Source organism: Anguilla rostrata, chromosome 5 (assembly GCF_018555375.3).
Source record: "Anguilla rostrata isolate EN2019 chromosome 5, ASM1855537v3, whole genome shotgun sequence".
In the NCBI taxonomy this organism is placed as follows: Eukaryota; Metazoa; Chordata; class Actinopteri; order Anguilliformes; family Anguillidae; genus Anguilla; species Anguilla rostrata.
The window spans coordinates 29441749-29458949 of NC_057937.1; the positions used below are offsets into that span (position 1 = coordinate 29441749).

Consider the following 17201-nt stretch of genomic DNA (forward strand, 5'->3'; position numbering starts at 1 on the left):
TAGGGATTTTGGTCCATGCTGACTCAATAGCATCACGCAGTTCCTGCAGATGTTTGAGGGACAAATTCATGCTGCAAACCTCCCGTTCCACCTCATCCTAAAGGTGCTGTATTGAGATTGAATGGATTGAGATCTGGGGATTGTGCCAGCCATTGAATTAAACTGACTCATGTTTGTAGAACCAGCTTGATGCGTGCTTTGTGTCAGGACACATTATCCTGCTGGATATATCCATTTAAAACAAGGTAGACTGTGGCCATAATGAGATGTACAATGTCATCAGCAACAATGCTTAGGTATGATGCAGCATTTCAAATGATTCTCAATTGGTAAAGGGCCGAATGTGTGCCAAGAAAACCATTACAACACCATCAGCAGCCTACACCATTGAGACAAGGAAGGATGGATTCATGGATCCATGTTTCTTTACACCACATGCTGACCCTATCATCTACATGTTGCAGCAGAAATCAAGATTTCTCAGATCAGGCAATGATTGTCCAAACTTTAATCAGGTTATTTGCATTAATGAGCAGGTGTACCTAATAAAGTGGCCACTGAATGTATAGTGACTTATGTGCCCATTGAAAGTGTCTGTTTAACCCTGATTATAATATCAAAATAACACTAGAAACCTGGTTTTCTGAGATGACTTCCTCATTGAAAATGTAAGCATAGCCAATCTGTAAAAAAGCTCTTCAAGCATAGGTCATCTCTCAAGTCTCCAAACTGTTTGAATAGACAGCAATTTGCTTATAAGTATTTATGTGAAATTTGTTTTTGCTCTTAACTTGTGTGTGAATGCCAAAGAAGCAACTCAGAACTCAGGATTTCCCAAAAGAGCAGATATTTCAGACAGTTTTAGAAACACTTCACATGTAAGTTTGTAAAGTTCCTTTTTTCAATAAATGGAGAATGTTGGAATACATTATACATTGTGCATTCTATTTCTACTACCACAGAAAACACTTCTGTTAACCAACAGCATTACCAGTACATTTTCCCACTGATAAAACTCACTGACACATTGAGATCTACACATACAGTAATTGTTGTTTACTGCTTGACACATGTGACTACATGGCTTTTTTCATATCTTTAAATCTATAATGTTTGGGTCAAATATGACCCTTAAAGTTGATAATCTAGAAAAACTACTTAAAATTTATACTTGTTCAGTATGAAACTTCTTTACTGCATAACAGTGTAATCAACATTTTAATGAAATGGTTCATTTCATGTATTTGCAAACCTGTATGGGGATTGACCCGGGAACATTTTTGCTGTACCTAAAAAATGAACAGAACAGGAGGGTTAAGTATTCTATAATGTTGGTGTACTAGTAATATTGATCCTTGAACAAGTTCATTTCTGAAGAAACTTTTGAGTTGAAGGGAATTTTTATCACTTGCTATCAACCTATAGTAAAACATTTAAACATTTAAATAGCAGTCAACAAAGAAACGACTAAATGGCACAGAAGGCACTATCTGTTTATGAATTTTATGGCAATATATGCTCCTATTTGTATAATTAGTCCAAACATTGAAGTAGGTCCCGGGAGACCCCCGTGTATGCTGATCCCTTGATCTATTTACTGTTGAACATGTTTAATTCCCCCCAATTTTTTCCATAAACATATCTACTGGTTTAAGCTCTGTTTTCCACACTTCTAGCTGGTCTGTGGCTGGACAAAGCTGGTGTCTAGCTGGATAAACCTGGTTAAGCTGCTAGAGTGAGCTGGTGGTCAAACTGGTGGACTAGCTCAGAGGTTTCCAAACTCGGTCCTGGGGCCCCCCTGTGTATGCTTGCTTTTTGTTCCAACCACAATCGCAATCCCAAAATTTTAACAAGCTGCTAGTTTTTATTTAGATTATTTTCATGTTTAGAGAGATTATTTACAATCTTAAACCATTTTCCTATTATGTCTGAAATAGCTTTGCATGCCACGAAAAATAAAATTCCCATGTTGATATTGTGCTACATTGCAAACAATTACATAAAAAGAGGTGACTTGATCAAATGAAAGTGTAAATAAATAGGCTTCTAATTGAGTTGTTGAACTAGTGTTTAATTTATTTGATAATAAATTCCCCCCCCCGATATCTATTAGCACAATTCGGCGGAGAGGGGGGAGACTAGCTGACTACATATGCTGGTCAGTGGCTGAAGCTGGTCAACAGCGTATCGAAAACACAGCTTCCAGTTTAGGCTGGTTTAAACTGGAATTTTCAAAAGGGAGATACACTTGCCAGAAATGAACGAAACATAGGAAGATATAATAAGTCCGAAAAATACAACATGGCTCCGGCAGGTTCGCTGCTTGCCCCCTTAAATATGATCTCTGAGAAACACTTCTGAAATCCGTAGTAGCGCAGCCCAGACATCACGTAACCTTTCACCTACTTCCACTCAATGCATTGCTTTTTTTAGACTTCCGTGTGAATAAACCTTATTCAAGCAAAGGGCGATTCCAGCAGCTTTCAGAAATGTAAGTCAGCAAACCTAACAGCTTAAATTCCTAAATTAAATTTGACAATTGAACGTCTTTTGCCAGTAAGCCGAAGGTATTTTCATGTGTATTTAAAATGTGTGTTTTTAACAACGTTAACAGTTACCGTTGACTCGTCTTGCTTGGTGGTAATATCAGCTAAATTGCATCTGCAAATATCTATCGACTAGACACTATCGATTCCAGAGTTTTTTTGTTTAAATTCTTAACTAGCTGAATCTTGACATCATCTTGAGTTACTGTCACTCGTGGTTTCTGGTAAGAAGTGATGTATAGGACAACAACGGCACCTAGCTTGCGAAAACTAGAAGTTATTAAAAGCAGGGAATAGATTGTTGGCTGTTTAGATAGCTCTCCTTGCTTTATATTGCTTACGGTCGACACTGTGGTAATCGCAAGATTACCTGTACCTAGCCATGTAATCTAGAATTTAGTTGGTTATCTTGCTGTGGCAGTGTATCGAGGTTCCAGTTTACATACAACGGAGAGAGCAGAAACAATTGGAACGGGGCGAACGCAGGCATTTTTTCCCTCCAGATGTTCTACATTATTTTATCGGCATTATGATTGTTCATGCAATAAAAGTTTAGTATAAAGGCAGTTGTGTTTCTCTCGAAGGAGGAGCAAAATCAAAGGTATGACACCAATTACAATTGTGACTATGAATGCAACTGTGGCATTTGACAAAGTTAAATGGCATGTGTAGCCATTTATAAGCATTCATACGTCTCAATAAAATGATAATTTCTGGACGTAGTCTGGTCTAAGATAAAACACGTTGGATATAAGCAAGAAAATGGTACAGATGGCTTGATAAAAAATTAAAATAAAAAAACCTGATAGCGAGAATGTAGTAGTGATTATGTAAACGAGAAGAGCATGAGCCGGTTATCAGCGATTTGTGTGGCATCCTGGTCACAGCACAGTATGCTTTGCTTTACTTGGCTTCCTAGCAGGCTCAAAGCTACTGTGCAGCCCACGCAACACGCCGTAGTAGGACGTAACCAATGAAAAACACGTTCCGAGGGTTGTGAAAAAAACGCAGAACCGTATAATTCTGCGTTGAAGACAACTCGGAACTAGTGAAAAACGAGATCAGAATTGTGAAAAAACCAATAGGCTCTATGCACATTGTGACGTCACAGAAGCGGAAAACATGCTTGTTTACTTTCGGTTACGGGGTGGTCTATTGTTCGCAGAGACATGACAGGATAATTTATATATTTTTAATAAGACATACAAATAATAATAATAATGAAATAGTTAAATGTATTACATTTAATAAAATGTATGATTAATTAAGTCAATTAAATAGGACAAATGTGAAAATGGCATTTTCAAAACCTTTCAAGTTCCAAAAAAACAGAGAGAACATACATAACGCCCATTGCTGCGTTCTGCAATGCATAATGTCAGGAACGTTCAACTTCTCAGCAAGTTTAATCTCTTTCCAATATGAACAGCTTAAAAAAATAGGATTCACATGTGAGGCGAAAATTTCTAACGTAACAGCTACAATAAGAGGCAACAGCGTAGCTTTTTTTTTTTTTTTTTACTAATCACTCAGCTAGCTAAGTAGTAACATAAATCATTAAAGGGTTGCCAACTTTGAGAGGTGACAGAGAGAGAGGCTTTTCCCCATTTGAAGTGAGATTGTTTGTTCTACCGGTGGAGCGGTAAGTTTGGGAAGAAAGTCGCTTGCTTTACTTGCAACCACTTCTCTCGCATTAAGCCCGTCTGTACAGCGGGATGACAGGTGTGTGGAAACGGGAACTATACGGAATTAGGTTCAATAACCAAGTTTCAATTAACCCATCAAATGAATTTCTAGTGAGCTAGAAACAGCTCAAACAAAAACATACTTGCACATTTTAAGTGATATCACTGCGACAGCATGGGAGTTATGCCCTCCCGATTTAGCCATATAGTTAAAGGGTTAAAGGTGCAGTGTGTAGAATTTAGTGGCATCTAGCAGACTTGACAGAAATGGAATATAATATTCATAAGTATGTTTTAATTAGTGTATAATCCCATGAAAATAAGAATTGTTGTGTTTTTGTTACCTTAGAATGAGCCCTTTATATCTACATAGGGAGCGGGTCCTCTTCCACGGAGGCCGCTATGTTGCACCGCCATGTTTCTACAATAGCCCAGAAGGGACAAATGGCTCTAGAGAGGGCCTTCCGCGTTTTTTTCTTCGCGTTTTTAATTTTGGTGGGTGGCGCGAATGCACCGGGTGGAAGATGAAGAAGAAGAAAGAAGAGACTGTCTTGGACAATCCGTTTGTGAAATATGCGCGCATTTGTGATGCCTGGGTACCTTCCAAAATAGCTGTGCGTAATATCACACGTGTTGTTTATGGCGTTGTCGCCCTTTTTAGTACAGTCTGGCTTGATTTACAATCCATTCATTCAGTAGGTGAGAGAATAAGCTTTCTAACGATGTAGGCCTATAACATGTCTATTTTTGCTTTTGGAATAGCTTTTTATTGGTCAGCGTAATCGAAAGTTTTGTTATCATCACATTCACTTACGCATTCACTCTGTGGTAGCAGTAAAAGACGCTGCACCTAACGAAACGTCGTCAATGATTTTTCGTAATTTCTTGGAAAATACTAGTATTATTGAGGACTTCTGGGCATAGCTAAGCCATATGTTTGCTGATAGACCTAGCTGACATTGTTTTCTGGTGTAAGACAGAAGCGGATAGAACTATATCATTGATTTACTGTCTCTGTCTCTATCTATTGAAAACAGATAAGATTTCATCATTGCTATGTAAGTATTACTGCTCAAAATATTTCGGTTATATACGTTATTTTTGAAATTGAGTGTCTTTAAATAGGTTAGTGGTATTTTATAATGAGGATATTTCACACTGTAATGTAAGCGTTGGTTAGTAGTGTAATAGTTTTTGTGACGCATCATGTCTTTCTATGATTTACCATGCATGGCAGCTAACGTTAGCAATAAAACTCTACTACAATGCGGAACAATTGAACAATTAACAATCATAATCGTTATCTTACTTGTAAGCTATGACCTATAGTTTTGCAGACTTTTACTGTTTTTCTCAGAAACAAATGCTGCAAATGGCATAACGAAACACCTGACAGTGACGTCATAAGTTGGAAATTTCCCACTCGAAATGTCCAAGTTCCGAGTTGTCTTGAACGCAGCATAAGAACTAGAAGGGAAACATGATCATGTGGTTCCATTCAATCCTATTCAATTCAATACTTCTGAATGTGGCACCACTGCAAGATGGCTGCCATTGCCAAGAAATAGTGTAACTGATGTGTCTGCCATGTAGGCTATTTCCTGTGAGTGTTGTAGAAATTCATCAAACTCACTCCAGTGCAAATTTTGTGCCAAAATCCCACATTGTGGTAATCAATAGAAGCAGGCAATGGCATTTTACATTTTCCTGGATAAAAAAATGTTGTAGGCTGAATAATAGAGAAAAAATGACCAAATACCACTGTTCTAATTGTGTTGACAAAGCGCACTGATCTCTGATTGGTTAAGAAAAAAAGAAAACAAACGAAAGAAACAATGAGATTTGTAACAGGGTCCCGAGGCAGCCACAGAACTGTGGGTAAATTTCTTGCTAGCTACTTGTTAGCTAACAGTTATGACATATTATTGCCTTTGTGTTGTTATCTTGTGCATAATAAAATGGTTTCAAATTGGGTGTTGTCAGACTTTGTAGAATATGAAATGTATCAGTATATTAAGGGTTACAGCATCTAGCTTCTTGGCTACATGGTAGTTTACAAATAGCCTAAGCTCACTAGATAAATATTAACTAACTGTTATAAAGTTTGCCAGCTTAGCTAGGTAGCGGCAATCTTGTACATAATATTATGGTTTCATATCTCAGGTTGTGTTGTTAAAATATAGCCTATCACATGCAATAATGAAAAGTATCACACCAGTAATAGCCTATTTAGACTACTTTTGGGAGTAGCCTACAACATTTGTGTGTTGTTGGCTAAATAGGTTAAGCCTTTGTTCACACTGCAACAATGTAGTCTAATGCCGAGCCATGTGACCAAATCTCTAAACTAAACAGCTCGCTAAGTTAGCAAGTTAAGTAAGAGGCTAACAAGTTATTTTAGCAACTGCTCACAGCTCATTTCTCCAGTGATGGTATTTTGGAATAAAGACTGTATTGAAAACAAATTTTTATCGTAAGAATGCTTACTGCCTCAGATAGTCAGTCAGAAAAATCTGCCAATTCTCGCCCGGCCACAGAACTGTTGTGTTGGCCAGGCAGTGTTGACTTTGGGGCAGAAGAGTCCACAGATCTTGTCTGTAGTTGCTGGCTATCTGGCCCCTGTCTCTGACCATTTCAATTGAAAAATATTGCAATGTCCGGGTTAGGCTATCACCAAAACGTGCATGTCAGTTAATACTGAATTGAAAAACTAAATAGTTGGCTCCTGAGGCGATTTCCAAATAGGCTAGCCTTGGATATAAATCCAATCTATATAAGCTACTTGAAGACAGTTTATTCTGTCAATATATTTGAACAGTGACATTACAAATTTGAGCTGTAAAATAAACTTATTTTTCAGTATTGGCATTCACATTGTGATTTCCCATTATTTAGGCCTATACAGCACAAGCCTGATTGAAAAGCCTGAGACAGTGGTGGTCGACTACTGCCTGGTCTACTAAAGGCGGCCGGTGAATTGAGAAAAATGTACAAGCGTGTGGCCTAATAACAGTACATCTGAAAATTGACAGTATTCATTTACACTAATTTAAAGTGACTTATGAAAGGTTCATGTTGACTAGTGTTAAAGATTGCGGTTAGCCTTGATAGGCGTGGTGGTGGGTTGGCTCATTTAAGTGACTGGTGAAAACCTAGTGACAGCTAACCAGCTAAAATGAGTCAAAAAACATCTGTAAACATCTGTGATTGATTGACCTTTAGTGTAGTTGGTGGTACTCATAGCGTTAACCAACATTCGTCCCTGTGCTGTGGTTCTAGTGTGGGAACTAGCTGACTTAGCTAGCTAAGAAATGTAGCAATGTTTATCATAAATTAGCTGTTGTCCTTAGCTAAAAATTGCTGCAGCAGCCATTACACGGTGTGAAAAGGGACAAAATTACAGTGTTCACATGACATGTAACGTTGGCCAATCAGAGGATAAACTATGGGCCGTTTTGAGAGGACAGTTTCCCTTTTGAACCAAATTTAACGTGGCTGTATCATCTCGCAAGTTAGCAGCAAACTAGATAGCTACAGGGCCTTCTTAGCTATCTTCATAGTTAATAAAGCTACACACTGAAGTGCAAACAATGTTCCGAAGTACACAATCATAGCCTTAAATCCAATAAGGGGTCAATCTGTCCAAATGACACCTGAACCGGAAACGGATGGACGCCTGTGACAAAGTTTTAACTTTCTAGCTTGAGGTGTGGCTTCAGTATTTCTAGATAATCCTCCTTCTTCATGATGCCATCTATTTTCTGAAGTGCAGCAGTCCCTTTCCCAGCAAAACACCCCCACAACATGATGCTGCCACCCCCATGATTCACAGTTGGGATGGTGTCCTTCGAATTAAAAGCCTCACCCTTTTTTCCTCCATATATAGTGCTGATCATTATGGCTAAACAGTTCATGTTTCGTCAGGGAACACTCCTCCAAAAGGCTAGGTCTTCGTCCTGGTGATCACCTGAAAACTTCATTCTGGCTTTTTTTTAAAAACTTCGTTTATTGGGTTTTGCAAGAACATACAATTGTGTCATCAGAGCATTTATAAAAAGTAAAAAGGTATACGTATATTCCCTTTATAAAAAGACATTATAAAAAAGTGACAATTGCCATATTGCTAAACACCAAAACAGCTTACAAAGACTGAGAAAACTGAAATAAAAATACATATATAAAAATATATATATGTATATAAAAATACAAAAAAAAAAAACATCAGTCAGCTAATAGTAAACCGTGTCAGTAATAGACACTAATAGTCAGTACAGCAGCATATCACCCACGCCACAACAAACACAATATTGATACCCCTCCAAACCGCAAAAGTTGCTTCAATCAGGAATGATTGGGAAATTTATCCTCTTTACAAATTGGAAGAGTGGACTCCATATTTTCCCAAATTTATTGGAGGAGCCACTTAATAAAAGCCTGATTTTTTTCCAATCTAAGAAAATACAGGATGTCTCTTATCAAGTGGGTATGAGAGGGAGATATTGTTGATTTCCAATTGGTCAATATTAATCTTCTAGCCAGTAGGGTGGCAAAAGCTAAGACATCTTTTTTGGATGTAGAGAGGGAAGGTAATGAGGGAAAGACCCCAAACAATGCACGGAGAGCATTTGGTTCTACTTTTCCTCCAGTTATCTCTGATAGGGTATTAAAAATCTCTGTCCAATAATTATGTAGGGATGGGCAAAGCCAGAACATGTGTATGAGGTTTGCAGGAGATTGCTGACACCTATCACAGGCTGGTGATACACCGTCATAGATCTTAGACAACCGAGCCTTAGTGTAGTAGGTACTGCATACCACTTTACATTGAATAAGACCATGTCTTGCACAAATAGAAGATTTGTGTACATGTTCTAAAATCTCCGCCCAAACTTCCTCTGGTGTTACCTCCCCCAGATCCTCCTCCCAAAGGGTCTTAATAAGTTTAATAACTCTGGAGTTAAAAGATTCATTTGGTTGTAGATATGAAATTGAGTCTTTCAGAGTTGGGATTGGTATCAGGAAACCATCTAAAATTGAATCATTAGGTAGGTTGGGAAACATGGGGAACGTGTTATGGGCAAGGCTATGGACCTGTAAATATCTGAAAAAATGTTGCCTGGGAAGTGAAAATCTGTCCCAGAGTTGCTGAAAGGATGCAAAAACATTATCAATATACAAGTCTTTAAAAATATTGATACCAAGATTTGATGAAATTAAGAAAACAGTCTGCTAGGGAAGGAGGAAAAACATGATTAGCAGCTAGTGGGGCACAAGTAGAAAATGATTGTAGTCCAAAATAGTGCTTAAACTAAACTCATATCCTAAGAGAGGTTTTAACAATCACATTCTTAGTATAGGGGGGAAGTGGAAGAATGAATAGGAGAGTGTACTAGAGCCTTCAGTGATACAGGTTTGGTGGAGTTTGCCTCTATAACCAGCCATGTCGGGCGATGATCAAAGACCTTATATTGAAGCCAGTATTTAACAATCCTGATATTGGCAGCCCAATAATAAAACCTGAGATTTGGTAAAGCCATCCTTCCAAGTGGCCTAGGCCTTTGCAAGTATTGTTTACGCAGCCTAGGAACCTTCTTATTCCAGATTAACTTCAAGATGAGACTTCGAAGGCATACAGACATTGGAGGAAGAACAATCCAACTGAGGTTTAAGCCAGCAGTTAAAGTCTCCTCCTAATATTAAGTAGTATGACGACATATCAGGGAGAGTTAAGAAAAGACGTTTAAAAAAGACTTCATCACAGTTGGGAGCATAAACATAAGCCAAAACCACATGAGTATTATGAATCTGGCCAGTTACTATAATGAATCTACCATTAGGATCAGAAATAACATTTGAATGTACAAAGGGAACAGACTTATGTGGCAGAATAGCCTCACCTCTTGATTTGCCCAGAAATGAGGAATGGTAAGTCTGACCTACCCATCCCCTCTTCAATTTTAAATGATCTGAGGCTTTAAGATGAGTCTTTTGTAGAAAGATTATATGGGCACCCATGTGGTGGAGATGATGTAATACCTTGCTATGCTTTATAGGGTTATTGAGCCCTTTACAGTTAAAACTGGTGAATTTAATGTCTCCCCCGTTAGACAATGCTGTTAAATTAGGTTGGGTCATAGCTAGGAATTGGGAGTGTTATATAAGAACAAGAGTGATGGTCTGCAGCAGCACTCAAAACAGATACCTGACTGATGGAAAGAGAAAAAACAAAACAATAAAAACCACAAAAACACACATATATATATACCCCCCCACCTACCCACACACAGACTCTGGCAGAAGCATCCCCCCAAACGGGATGCGCGCAACCCTTCCCCCAATAATACAAACAAACTGTCACGCCTCTTAGTAGCTCTAATATCAACCTACCTACAACTACTTTGGCGTCCCCTAAGGAAATGTGACTCAATAAAAGTGCACAGCATTAAGTATGCTTATAACTGAACCAGATATACGCAGTTAAACATCAAAAGTGCATATAAACAATCTTATTAAACAGCAAAGGAACAAGCAGCACGAACTTGCAGCATCAAGAAATCGACTATGTCGTTTAGGAGTGGCACCTGCGGTATTATAATTTTTGTAACTGAGGTAATTATAACCATTTAATCATCAAAGGTGCATTCAAGTAGACTAATCACAGTAAACAATTTTAGAGAAATAAAAAAACAATAGCAACATCACCTTGCAGCCGTAGACCACTGACAACGTTACCAGAGCAAGGCACCTGCGGTGAATAGGAAATGTAGTTCTTGTAGCTAGCAACATCGGCTAACTAGCCAGTTAGCATATCCGCTAAACAATGTCTGGAGTGACTACTTTTTTATATTTTTCTCAACAAAGTCCAATGCCAATGCCAGATCTTCAAACCTGTGAGTTTGTCCGCCGGGTAAAGTGATGCGTAGCGTTGCCGGTTAGAGACGTCTAAACTTAATGTTCGGGCAGGAGTGGAGCTCCTTCGTCACTTCAGCAAAGGCGGCCCGTTTCCTAGCCACCGTTGGGGTGAAGTCGGGGAAAATTAAGATCCTCCTACCCATGTGGGCGAGAGGAGAGGTTTCCCCAACTTGGCGCAGGATTTGGTTCCGAATTTTAAATAGGTTTACTCGAATGACAAGCGGACAGGGGGGTTACCCATCCTTGGGCCTGGCGCGTAGGGTACAATGGGCCCGGTCCAATACGGGTTCATCGTCAAGTCCAAGTAGGTCTTGTAGGAGTTGGGGCGTAAACTCGGTGGGGCGAGGGCCCTTTGAACCCTCAGGCAAGCCCACCAGATGAACATTATTCCACCTTGAACATCCCTCCAGATCCTTACATTTCTCGGAAAGAGAATCGACCAGGGTGGTTAGCATGCTAACATTAGCTTGAAAGTCGGTTAGCTTGCTATCATGGTCGTTAGCCAAGCGCTCAAGGTCTGCAATAGTCTCGCCATGTGAGACAATTTCAGTCTCGAAAGGGTCCAGAGCCACTGTTATCTCTCTTTTAACAGCCTCCGAGATGATGGAATCAAATTTACTGATAATGTCAGAGCGCATTTCTTCCATCATCTGCCTCATGTTCAGCAACAGAGTCTCATTAGCATCTAGCTGCTGTTGAAGTTCTGGCTCAGGAGATAGCGAGGCTTGTTGCGGCCTACTTTACAAGTATCGGATTTCCCTCGACCTGCCATCATATATTGTCCTCGATTGGAAAATAAATTAACTAAAGTAAATAGCTGCAATATTAAAGCTTGATATCGACAAAAGTGCAAATAAAGTATATAAGAAGTCACATTCCAGAGGAGCTACTGCAAAACACATCCTACATCTTCCTTGCTCAGCAGCGCCCCCCCATTCTGGCTTTTTTATGCCGGTCTTAGAGTAGGGGCTTCTTCCTTGCGCAACAGCCTTTCAGGCCATGGTGATATAGGATTCTCTTAATGGTGGATGTAGATACTTTGGTACCTGATGCCTCCAACTCCTTCGCTAGTTCCTTTGTTGTTGTCTTTTCGAACCAAAGTTCGTTCAGCCATGGGAGTTAATTTGTGCCTCCTTTCTGAACGATGCAGTGTCTGTATGGTCCCAAGATTTTTATATTTTCATACAATTGTTTGTACAGATGCTTGCGGTACCTTCACTTGTTTTGAAATTGCTCCTAAGTAGGAACTGGACTTGTGGAGGTCCACTGTTTTTTTTTCTGAGGTCTTGGCAGAGTTTCTTGGATTTTCCCATGGTATCAAGGGCAAAAAGGCAGTGGATCTAAAGGTTAGCCCTTAAATACAGCCACAGGTGCCAATTATCTCCCAATTAACTCCTAATTATGACAATTGGCCAATCAGAAGCTTCTAAAATGTAATTACATCAATTTCTGGAAACTGCCAGACTGTTTAAAGAGACAGTCAACTTGGTGTGTGTAAACGTTTGACCCACTGGAATTCTGATATAGGGAATTAAAACTGAAATAAATCTGTCTCTAATCGATTGTTTTAAAATTACCTCTGATGTGAACAAAGTAGATGCCCTAATTGACTTGCCAAAAGAAATGTATGGTAACATGAAATGTGCAGAGTTGTGAAACTGAGTTTGAATATCTTTAGCCTAGGTGTATGTAAACTTTTGACCTCAACTGTATGGAAATGGTGACAGCTTCAGGCAACCAAAGCAAGGCTTCTAATTATCAGCAAATGATCCATATGTAGTTTTTTATGACTTTTTTTTTTTTTTTTTTTTTTAAAGGTCATGGTTACGTGAGAACAGTCAGTTTTTTTTGTGTACTAATACGACTATAATGACATTATCCATCCTTCGCATTTGTGTGGAGGAATAATTTGCACTTCATGCAAGTGTGCATTAATAATAACACTGTTCATCCGTTATTGCTATTTTGTGTGTGGGTGATATTTCATTATAATAATATGTTTGGTTTTAGTTTAATGTAGTGTCATGTACAGATACATTTACCTGTGGAAGTTTGTTTGGGGGAAATTTTCCCGGTAATTTCATATGAGACCAGCACTGATACACAGTTTGCTCCCTGTTTTTCAGTAATCTCTGCTTTGGTGATAAATCTAACCACTTTGCTACTTATATGTTTCAGCTTACATGGCAATCGGTTCTGTAACAGGTTGTTTTGGAAGGCCTTTGATGAATATGTGGACGAGTCTACTTGGCCGTTTTTCACTTGGGAGGCTGAGCCGAGGTGGTGTCAGGGCTCTGCAGAGGCAAGGAGAAGGGTGGAGACCCTGGATGCCAATGGGGTGTCGCTGGCGCCAGACACTCACGGCAGCACCCCTTCCTCAGGGTGTTGGCTCTAGTATCAGGCAAGTTCAGGTAATGGATGTAGAGCGGCTGGTTCAGGTGAACTGGGAAGATGGCAGCCACAGCTTTTACCCCTTCGTCTGGCTACGGGACAACTGCCAGTGCCCGGTCTGCACACTCCACTCGGCCAAGGCGCGTAGCCTTCTCCTGTCCCAATTGGACATTAACACCACGGTGGATCGAGTCACACTAATGGAGCCCTCCACGGTAGGCAGCTGCACATGCTGGACATGCTGACGAGATTTCAGTATGGGTTATTTCCTTAAACAAAACCCATTACCAAACCTTATTTTGAGACCTCGGGCACTTTTTCTGCATTTGGTTGATGTTGAATCGGAATGGGACCTTGGCTTTGCCTCTATGTTTCATTTCAGTATGTCTTGGTTTATTTCTTTCTTATGTTTTGTCTGTCTGTTTTTCAGGAAAATGTGGTATGAAGTGCAGTGTCATGTAGCCTATATTATGTAGCCTAAGTTGAAAATGCATATGCCTAAGACAAAGGAAAAAATTATATTTGTGATTATAATTCTTAGGATTCCATACTACTTGTTCAGGATCTTTATTTTTTAAAGGTATTGTTGGTAAACATGGATTTATCACTTGTACAGTCCATTTAAACATGTGTTTGGGAATGTATTTGGGAATCAGATTTTTATGTTTCATACCCCTAGGTTTCTATTGTGTGGCCTGACCAGCACACAAGTGAATATGATGCAGACTGGCTCAAGAAAAGATGCTTTTCACCTGAAGCAAGACGGGCACAGCAAGAGGAACTCTTTCTTAACAGTAAGAACTTTTTCTTGGTGTGTGCCTTTGGGTTTTAAGCCTGGTTCTGATTTTGTGTATACATCTGAACATGCTTTCTGCAGATTTTCCCCCTGGTGTCAGTGCTATGAAAAACTATTTGCCCCCTTCCTGACTTCCTCCATTATTGCATATTTGTCACACTGAATGTTGTCAGATCTTTAGACAAAATTTAATATTAGACAAATGAAAACTGTGTAAACACAAAACACATTTTAAAAATAATTCAATGCAAAAAGTTATCAAACACCCATATTACCCATTGCCCCCGTTAGTTACTCGATAAACCAATTAACCAAAATTAATTATATAGATAATTAGATTCAGCTGATTGAACACCATCAGGCTTGATTGCAGCTAGCTCTGTTGAATCTAAACCTCACTCATATTGAACCTTACCATCAACGTGAAGTAGTCAACACAAAGTTTCTACAAGCATATTATGCCACAATTAAAGGAAATTCCAGAAGAGATGGGAAAAAGTTGTTAAAATATATCAGTCTGGAAAAGGTTACAAAGTCATTTCTAAGGCTCTGAGACTCCAGAGAACTACAGTGCGAGCCATTATCTCCAAATGGAGAACACTTGGAACAGCGGCGAACCGTCACAGTCAGTCTACCAAAATTTGACCAAGGGTGCAGCAAAACCTCATCCAGGAAGTCACTAAAGATCCCAAACGAACATCCAAAGAACTGCTGGCCTCTCTAGCCTCAGCTAAGGTCAGGTATTCATGGCTCCACAATATGAAAGAAACTTGGCAAAAATGTGAGAATATCAAGTGGAAACCACTACGAACTACGAAAGAGAAACATCAATGCTTGTCTCATGTTTGCTAAGAAGCACCTCGATGATCTCCAAGCTTTTTGGTATAAGGTTCTATGGACAGATGAGTCAAAAGCTGAACTTTTTGGACGACACGGGTCCCATTACAGTATGTCTGGCATAAAGCAAATATAGCATTTCACTGTAAGAATATCATATCAACATTCAAATGTGATGGTAGTGTTATAGTGTGAGGATGCTTTTCTGCCTTGGGACCTGGATGATTTGCCGTTATTGAAGGAACCATGAATTCTGCTCTGTACCAGAAAATTCTTAAGGAGAATGTCCCATCATCTGAGCTGAACCATAATTGGGGTTTGTACCAAGATAATGAAGCAAAACACAAGTGTACATCTGAATTACTTAAAAGAATCAAAATTAAAGTTTTGGAGTGGCCTAGTCAAAGTCCTCACTTGAACCATCTAGAGATGCTGTGAGAGGACCTGAAATTACCAGTTCATGCTTGGAAACATAAGAATTTGTCTGAATTAAAGTTCTGCAAAGAAAAGTGGGATAAAATTCCTCCACGGTGATGTGAAAGACTGATATTAAATTTTATCAAGCATTTGGTTGCAATTATTGCTGCTAAAGGAGGTGTAACCAGTTATTAAGTGTAAGAAGACCCAACAACGGCTCCACCCGCTCAGGAGGCTGAAGAAGGCAAGTCTCCCCACTCCGGCCCTCACCACCTTCTACAGGGGCACCATTGAGAGCGTCCTAAGCTACTGCATCACTGCCTGGTTCGGGAACTGTAAAGTGTCTGAACAAAAACAACTTGATAGGATAGTGAAGACAGCTGGGAAGATCATTGGCACCCCTCTCTTCTCCTTGCTAGACATCTATCACCAGCGCTGCACCCGCAGAACCTCCAATATCATAAAGGACCCCTCCCACCCCTCCCTCAGTCTGTTCTGCCGTCTGGGAAGAGGTACAGGAGCATCTGTGCTAACACCACCAGGCTGCTCGACAGCTTCTTTCCGCAGGCTGTCCAGACTAGGAACACACTGGCCCCCCACAAGCACGCCCACCCCCCTTACTCACCCCTGATCCCCCTCAGCATAGTCACTCACTCCGGTGACTATGCCAGCTGTCCAGACTATGAACACACTGGGGATTCACTCTTGTGTATATGTGCAATTTTAATACACTTTTTAAAAGAAATGACAATAGTTTGCTATCTTTTTAACCCTATATTTTTTTAGTTAATTAAGACTTTTATAGTAGATTGTATATTTATTAGAGCCTGACCGATATATCGGTTTGGCCGATATATCAGCCATTATTTGACTTTTTTGACGACATCGGGATCGGCAGTTATGCCGCCAATGTGCCCCGATTTTTTAATAAGTATAATAAACAAAAAAACAATGATTATTTATCTGTACTTGTCTGTTTGAATGTTGTAATTGCTATTTACTAGAATTATCCAGTAGAGGGAGCTCTAATACAAGTGTGAACTGCAGCAGCTACTTCTCTAATAAGACGATTGCCGCAATAAATGTATGTATATTTAGTGAAAGTTTTTAATTAAATGCGTTTATACGACCACTATGTTTATCAATCCTCATTATCAAGCGAGCGAGCTAGCTAACATATTTGGTTCACTTTCGCAAGCTAGCTGGCTAGCAAGCCTTTATGAAGTGGCAGTGAGCACATAAGCAGCGTAGGATCTACATCGCTGTATTCTCAAATAAATAACCAGCCAAAATAAAATGGTGATTGAATGTATCACACATTTGTTTTTTTTTAAATCTGAGATAATGATATTAGCTACTATATGATGCTGTGTAAATAGCCGACGCGTGATTGCAAGCGAGTATGTCATCTAGTCACGCGTCATCGTAGCAAGCTAACCAGACAGTAAAAACGCAGATAAAACACTTCTAACATGGATCATTTTAAGCCATGTTATCTAGCTTTGTCGTGATAACATGAGAGAAGGATTGCTGTTGGAGAAGTGAATCAACCAACAGTTAGTGCGGGTAACCTGCACGAAAGCGCATTGTAGTTTTTTTCACATATTTCATCCAGTC

General features: G+C 39.5%; 1 protein-coding gene across 2 annotated transcripts in view; it reads left to right on the forward strand.

Annotated features, from left to right (window-relative positions):
• The first annotated feature begins 2210 nt into the window (after window positions 1-2210).
• bbox1 (butyrobetaine (gamma), 2-oxoglutarate dioxygenase (gamma-butyrobetaine hydroxylase) 1) overlaps window positions 2211-17201 on the forward strand; it is a 64258-nt gene continuing 49267 nt past the window's right edge. The window contains exons 1-3 of one of the 2 annotated variants that reach the window (XM_064335727.1): window positions 2211-2491; window positions 13322-13749; window positions 14214-14328. In XM_064335727.1, the coding sequence (XP_064191797.1) occupies window positions 13327-13749; window positions 14214-14328 (538 nt within the window). In that variant the 5' untranslated portion in view covers window positions 2211-2491; window positions 13322-13326. The remainder of the gene's footprint in view (window positions 2492-13321; window positions 13750-14213; window positions 14329-17201) is intronic. The other variant, XM_064335726.1, reaches the window with a different exon arrangement.